Below are 7,862 nucleotides of genomic sequence, written 5' to 3'. Positions count from 1 at the left end.
GCTCACCTCAAGGGTCACACCAAGTGAAGCAAAGATTGTAGAGAAAGTTCTGCTTATATCTCCTCCTCATTCTGCAGCATCTCTTCAGGGTGTTGGCCTGCTTCATCAGTTTTTGTTTACTGTGACTGTCRCCAGTCTGATATGTTATGGTAATGTGAGGGTGCAGCAGGGTGCATGTGAGCAGATAAAAGAGACAGAAGAAAGACACACAATYGTAAATCCATAACAACATGAAATCCAAGTCCTTGTACAATTAGTCTGTGATCAAACCCAGTTGCACTAATACCAAGTCTTTGGGCAGAATACACATGTAAGGAACATGAAAAAGATTCATCGTCACTATCTGTTTTCTATAAAGTAGCAAAGCAAGAAGAAATTCAGAAGACTCAAATAAGATGTTCAAGGTTACAAGTCTTGTGACAAAATTATCTTCACTTACAAACAAAAAYGTTGCTTGCCATGGGAAGCACCYAGGAGGAATGGTTTGGATTTAATAACCTACATACCCTCATCAGTAATGAGTATACAAGGGACACCACAAGTTGTGGCATTATGAGTTGGGGATGTTTGTTRAGSTTTCAGTGAACCAGAGTTTGTATTGTTTGGGCAGTTATGGATGTTTATCTGAACTTTGGACTGACGAAGGTTCTCCATGAAAACCCAGGGGTCTGTTTGCTTGTGAACGGCGCTGTTGCTCACTTACAGTGGGAAATGAAAAAGGACCAAAGTGAGGAAATGAACCAAAAGSAGAGAGTGACGTCTCTGCCTGCCTACAGTCATGTATTTGTGATCTGAAACCTTTAAAATCKTGACACTAGCACTCTGGGCTTCTATGTAACCACAGGAACATGTCCTAGTTTCTCGCTTTCACCTTTGGAACGGCTGCATTCATCACATGCAGACAGAACAACAGGCTGAATATGTMATTGGCTTGCTTGATGCTCTCACTTGGCAGCTTTTAGCTAGTTTGATCCTGTTTGACTCATGAAGTGTAAAAGTGAACTAGACAATTTATGGGCATTCCTCATCAGACCAAGACTTCTGCACTATCCTGGTGTGAAAACTCCCTTAGACTTACTYCTACCTGTACAGTACAGTTTGATCTGGCTCAGATTTTAGGAATTTTCTCCTGGTTATTTGGTTTAATGTGGGGTTATGGTAAATGGTACATAGATTGTACTTAAGTAGAGCTTTATGAAATCCAGAGTACACCAAAGGGCTTCACACTACATTCAGTCATTCACCCATTCATGCACAAGCTACTGGATCGTAGCCACAACTGCCCTATCTGAGAGAAGTGAGGCTGTCACACACGGGCGCCACYAGGCCCTCTGACCCCCAGCAGGCAAGATGAGTGAAGTGTGTTTCCTAAGGACACATGGACGGAGACGGACAGAGCGTCTCCATCACTCCATCACATGAGCACCATCRCCACAATCACCATCACCGCCATCTTGTTAATGTCTTGTGAGGAAACGTGTGTGTAGGTTCCTCATACACACGTTAGCTCTTTTATAGGCCCATGGTGACATTTGTAAGCAACCCACATGCTGGGTTAAGGCACCACCAATATGTATGTGGCTGAGGTGTTATCTCTAAAGTGTCACATGTTCTCTTCTGCATTTCTTGCAACATTTAGCCAGTTCCCCCATATGTTATGCCTACAACAGAAAGCTAATTTTTAGACTCAAAACAGGAGGTTCCAGACTTTTAGAGATGATTATCTGCTTTGACTTGCTGCAGGAAGTTGACCAACATGCCAGCCTCTGTATNATCAGATTTGTGGCATTCATTTGTTTTCAGCCTAAGTTAGTCAGTGTGGTGTAGAAACTACCCGTCGCTCCTCTCTACTAGCTTTAAACATCTAGAGATGGACATGTTCCCCCTTTCCTCTGGTTTTTTTTTTAATTTTTTACATTTGTAAAAACCACTTTAAGCTCTCCACTGAATTGGACGGGGCTGTTTTAACACATTGATACGTTTTGATGCAAACCACTCCATTGTAGCTGTGGCTTAGTGTCGCCATCTTCCTGGAAGGTGAACACGTGTTCAGATTTCCTGCAGCCTCCAAGAAGTTTCCTGTCAGTACTGTCCTGGTGGAGCTCCATTCATCTCTCCATCACCTCCATTATCTCCCCAGATGGATTTACTGCCAATAAATAACTCCTGGTTGCTCACAGAATGTTGGATGTTTTGGCACATTGGCCAGAATCATCAAGCCAAGAGTATAATGGACCAAAAACTGACATTTTTAACAAAATACATGTCTACTTTGTTATACTTGCTCRACAATAAATGGCATGTTTAATGAAATGTAGTTAAACTTTTTGTAGATGAACAGTGTGTAGATTAATATTGAGCTTAAACCGGCAAAGGAGTTTTGCCTGTTTTGTAGGGCTGAATCGGATTTATCATGATGAATCTATAATTGAAATAATCATCAACAACTTATTCATTGCTTAACTGGAGAATAAAGACTCTAAAACAGGGGTCACCAACTCCAGTCCTTGAGGGCCTCCGTCCTGCAACTTTTAGATGCGTCTGCTCAAACACACCTGGATCAAATAAACTGCTCATTTACAACCTATTGCAGAGAGGAATGAATGCTGGTGAGGAAATTCAGACATTTTGGAGCAGAGGTGAATCTAAAAGTTGCAGGATGGTAGCCCTTGAGGACTGGAGTTGGTGACCCGTGATCTAAAACATGCCATTTGCTGAACAAACAACCTACAATTGTATATATTTTGTACAATTTGAGCCAAAATATACAAACTAAATACATTAAAATGAAAAACCTCTATAAATGTTCAACTCCCCAACTGGCAGTTTTTCTCCTGTCAAGCATCTTTTGCTATCTAATTATTAATCGGTTACTTTAAAAAAAATAGTCACCAGTTCATCTCTACACTATGTTGATGTTAAGTCAAGCAGAAATGACTGAGTTGTTCACATGTAGATGTTAGAAGTGTTTTTGTAGCTGCAGATGTATCCTTCACTACAAATGATCAAGCATTCACTAAAGGTTGCTAACGCTAAGAATTGCTAATTGATATTGCATTTTAGGTTAGAAAATGTGTTTTCTCTTTTTTTAAATGAATTGAATAATGTATTTGCATTTTCTTCTGTATTGCTTGTTGTATGCAATAAGCTTTAGTAGGTTAACTGAAAAATGTGCAGAATGTACCTTTTTTTATCCATTACTTGAAAAGTCTCACGGGAAAAAACAACTACATATGAGACAAAATTTAAGACCTATTTAAGATCAACTCACATTGATTAATCGGTAGCTGCAGGTAATGCTTTGCCATGATGTTTTGGGGGRAAAAAACAGCAAAATTTGTCGAGTTTAATAGAGTAAAAGTCACTGGAAAAATCTGGACAGATTTGAATTAAAGAATGCTAAGGTGCTGGTTAATAAAGTTGACAAATTTCTGTTGTGTCTAACTTGTTTTGTGTCATAAATTCATTGTAATTTAATAACTACCATTTCTGTCAACCACCATCGCTGGTTGGGCCAGATTTGTCCCATTATTGAATTGCAGTTGGGGGCCGTAGAAAAATACGTCCAGGGATTGCAAATAGCCCTYATACCATACTTTGGACACTCCACGTAGTTCATGCACCACTATGTGGAGGTCAATTATAAATGTCATAATTTACCGAATGACGCTTTATGATGACAGCCATAAATATTCATGAAGGCTTATTCATGTTCATGACAGGTGTTATGTCATGTTTATGACAGTGTCATGTCAGCCTTATTCACCCCCCTTCAAATAAAGTGTTACCATAAATTCTGACAAAATAAATGGAAGTTTATGGATACAACAGAACAAAATGTTGCATGGATGAATACTAGGTATTTATTCTAGAGTCAGTCTTGTGTTTGCTGCTCTTCTCAATAAATATGTAGTGTGAACTTCATCTTTAGTCTACTTCTTGATTCCTCTATTTTTGTTTTTCTTGGTGTGGTCAAAACTAAAATGTTTGTTCCCTTAATAAAGCAGAAAGCAGCAAAGTGTCGCGTTTCAATAACCAGAGATCCAGCTCACTTTTTCTTCACATTTATTGTTGCTTTTAGTGTGCTCACAGAAAATTAGAACACCTTAAGCAGGAGGGTTTTAATAGCAACTGTTTCGTAGACAAAAGTTACATTCCATCTCTAAGTCAAATCGAAGCTTCTCCAGTATTTACAAAAGAGAGAGAGAGAGAAAAAAGGAAGTAGATAAGAAAGACGAGATGCTACACAAACATTGCATCTGATAAGGTTGAAAAATTGAAGTGGAAAGGCGACCAGAAAAAAGAACTGTCTGCTGCAGGAGAACATACCACAGTATAGAAACGGTTACCACTCATCACAGCTTGGTTTTCAGTTCACAACTGCTTGAAAAGAGATTGGAGTGTGTAAGTGTGTGTGTGTGTGTGTGTGTGTAGGTATCTTACAAAAATGAGGAGGTTGAAAAAAAAGAGAGCTGCAAACCTTTATGTGCTTTTTGAGATCAAGATTTCTTTTGTACAATAATCACAGTTAAAAACACCCTGCCTATACATACTTACATGGGTTTCTTTTATACCAACAATTAACAATAAAGCCTATACAACTCATATCTCTACTGAATCTGACTGGTACAGCTAATGAGGAGTGGACAGCTTCCTATGGGTTTATATCAGGCCCTAACTACCTCTGGGGTCGGGAATCTGGTAAAAAACAAAGTCTTAGTGTTCCAAACCGAGCGCAGTTTCTAAAAGTTGCCCTCGGTTTTCTTTCTTAAAAGCTACTCATTGTATAATAGTCAGTGGCACATATTCCCAGGCCCCCAAGCCCCACGCTTCGTTTACAACTCCACTCCCACATCTCCATCACACCCTGGACGAGTYCGTTACTATTTTTGTTTACATTTTGTATAAAAATAAGAAACAAACCAAATAAAAAGGTAATACTGATGTAAAAATATATGGCAGAGCGTGGATCAGCTGGGCTGAAGCCACCCACCTCCGGGTTGTATCAGACTGAGATGGGTTTTGTATGGGGGGGGAGGGAAAGAGGGATAGTGGGAACCAAAAATGAAATCTTAAGAAAGCTTTAAAATCTCCCTGGTTGCAGTTCTCCACAGCCAGCAGGTGGCGTCGCTCGGACAGGGAATGTTCTTTGATTATCTTGGTTTGGGATTTTCTTCCGTTGTTACTCTGAAGCCTCGGGGGCAGCGGCCGGGGTCTCTGCTGAGGCCGCCTCCTGTGTGGCCTCCTCCTCTGCCACTGCAGGGGTCTCGGCCGCTTTCTCCTCTGCCTTGGGCTCCTCCGGGGCTGCAGCCTCCTCGGTAGGTTTCTCCGGTTCTGTCGCCGCCGCCGTCGCCTCCTCCTCGGGCTTCTTCTCTACGTCCTCCTTGACCTGCTCTGCAGCTGGGGTCGCCTCTCCCTCCACCGGCTTGGCTTCCTCGGGGGCGTCCGCCGTCTCCTCCTTGCCCTCAGGCCCGGCCTCCTTGGCAGGTGCTACCGACTCGGCTGCTGCCTCCTGGGTCTCAGCCCCTTCGCCGGTCTCCTTCTTGGTCTTCTTGAAGGAAAAGCCGCTGAGTTTAAAAGACTTCTTGAAGGAGAACTTCTTCTTCTTCTTCTTGGGGGTCTCGTTGCTGGTGGAAGGTGTCGCTCCATCCTCCGGCTTGGCTGCGGCTTCTCCGTCGGCGGGCGCTGGAGACGCTGCTTCTACTTTCTCCTCGCCTCCGGCGTCCTTCTCGGCCGGGGCGGCCTCAGCCTTCTCCCCGTCCTCTTTGGAGCTCTCCTCGGCCGCCGCGCTGCCGTTCACCTGCACCTCCTCCTTGCCGTTCTCAGCTGCAGCGGGAGAGGCATCTCCGTTTGCTTTCACGTGCCCGTTTTCCTGTGAAGGAGGAACAGAGAGAGGGGGGGTCAGTGGCGGACAGTGCCACCAGCGGACACAAGGGGGCAGCAAACTCCATCAGATCAGCACAAACAAAAGCCACTCGAACACACATTTGTTCTGCTTTTAGGAGCAGGTCGCTACTTATGTGGAAGTGAGACAGAAAAGGCAGCATATTTCCTCTTTTTCCGCTTAGATTGAAGCGTCCAGTAAAGCAGTAGATGCTCATTAACCCAGCAGATCACTGGAAGAAGCGTCCGCAGGAAATGTCCATACGGGTGGCCAGTAAATATTTCAGATGGTTAGTGAAAGCTTCAGAGGGGCACAGCCAAATATAATAATAATAATTATTATTATTATTATTGTACGCGCCAATGCCCTGATAATGTATTAATCACCAACAGTAAACAAATAGAATGTGGATGGCTCGGGAGCGCCTGCAGCACCCTCCGCCTCCTCTGCGAGGCGCTCGACCCCCGCCTTTCCGCCCCTCCTCCGGGGTGATAACAGGCTGCCATCTCCGCTTTCCAGCCGAGCATCTGCAACAAAAGGCGTGGTGCTCCGAGCGCGCACTGCTTTTGTTGGCTCTCCCTGCATCTGAGCCGACTTCCACTGACCAACATCTTCATTCTCCATGAAATCAGCTCGGTCTGCTCCAGAGTCAACCCTCCGCCCCCAACAGCAGAAACGACCAGTTCATGTTTAATTCACATCTTTTCATTCACTTTCCAACATGATCCATCCGGGGCTGCCTTCAAACCATAATTTTTTTTTGGTTATTAGAGCTATTTTAATCTGACTCAGACACATCTGAACATTGATTATATCAAACTGTTGCACGCAAAGCGCAATCTCTCCGAAAAAGTGGCCTTTTCTATCAGTTTCTCCACATTTACAAACAGATTGCGCATCCATCCCCCTCCCTCCGCAACCAGCAGCTTCTACCCAGACGCCTGTTAAAACCTGGTTTACCTGTCCGTTGGTCTTGTTGGGTGAAGCTGCAGCCTCCCCGGCCTTTTCAGCCACAGTTTCAGCGTTTCCAGGCGCTTTAGACAGTTGCGCTCCCATGTTTTATCCTCCAACAAAGAAACCCAAATCGATCCAGAAAAAAAAGAAAGATAACCCCGAACAAAGACCCACAGGCTTCTTTGTTCAAATGCTCTCGGTCCCCCTCTGTCTTTCTGTCCGTCCCTTTCTTTGCAGAGGGAAAAAAAAAGTTTCGAGGAAAAATGATGAGCAGAGTCCAGAGAGAGTGGAGAGGGTTTTCAGTGCAGCAGGGGAAAGCTGGCTGAGGGAGGCGAAGCAATAAAATCCTAGATTGGTGGCCGTCTCGCTGTAGACGGTCTGCAAAATGGAGAAATGTCCCTTGTTGTTAATAAGATGCACAGCCCAACGCCCAATTGCAGAGTTGAATGGGCGCCCCGAGCGATGACGGCACCGTACTCTGAGTCAGCCAATCACAGCGCCCATGTAAATGACGGGGCGGGGTTTGTGAGAAAGGCGTGAACAAAAGGTCTCCGCTTTGCTCCAGTCCATTTGTTTCTACTGTAAACATATTTCTTTTCTAAAACATATAAAAGGCAACGGCAACAACAACAACAACAACAACAACAATAATAATAATAATAATAATAATAATAATAATAATAATAATAATAATAATAATAATAATAAATCCATGAAAGGTTTAAAGTTGTTAGATTTCTATTCACATGAAATCAGGGGTGAAATTAGTTTTAAGTTCTTGGGGGTACTATGACAAAAAGTTTCTGTGCTGACAAAWTTTTTTGCGAAGCGATAAAAGCTGRGTAGCTCTTGAATTGCTACAAAATAAAGCTGTACTTCCCTCATTTCACTGGCTGCAATGTTGACACCTTGAGATGCCATGAGACCTAAATCCTGAACATCAAGGAATCCCAGTTTTCCATGTCTGGCATATAACCATTCATTTAGCTTTTAAACTGGTTCTATTGATCCTGTGTCCAGACAG

The 7,862-nt window shown here is 43.2% G+C and overlaps 1 protein-coding gene across 1 annotated transcript; it reads right to left on the bottom strand.

The window, feature by feature from the left end:
* Positions 1-4,048: 4,048 nt before the first annotated feature.
* On the bottom strand, positions 4,049-7,271 carry marcksa (myristoylated alanine-rich protein kinase C substrate a). Its single transcript, XM_008398524.2, has 2 exons — positions 6,845-7,271; positions 4,049-5,872 (listed from the first exon to the last, which is right to left on the bottom strand). Exons 1-2 carry the CDS (start codon positions 6,938-6,940, stop codon positions 5,183-5,185), a joined length of 786 nt encoding a protein of 261 aa, XP_008396746.1. The 5' UTR covers positions 6,941-7,271; the 3' UTR covers positions 4,049-5,182.
* Between the last annotated feature and the right edge of the window lie 591 nt (positions 7,272-7,862).

The sequence above is a fragment of the Poecilia reticulata genome, linkage group LG21, assembly GCF_000633615.1.
Source record: "Poecilia reticulata strain Guanapo linkage group LG21, Guppy_female_1.0+MT, whole genome shotgun sequence".
Classification (NCBI taxonomy): domain Eukaryota; kingdom Metazoa; phylum Chordata; class Actinopteri; order Cyprinodontiformes; family Poeciliidae; genus Poecilia; species Poecilia reticulata.
The sequence above is the reverse complement of the archived record's forward strand: the minus strand, read 5'-3'. Positions and strand labels throughout refer to the sequence as shown.

What these genes read in the sequence shown, in the direction of transcription:
- marcksa (XM_008398524.2), bottom strand. Translation starts at nt 6,940, where the DNA reads ATGGGAGCGCAACTGTCTAAAGCGCCTGGAAACGCTGAAACTGTGGCT. An exon ending in CCAACAAGACCAACGGACAG is followed by an intron (nt 5,873 to 6,844) that starts GTAAACCAGGTT and finishes CCTCCTTCACAG; the next exon opens with GAAAACGGGCACGTGAAAGC.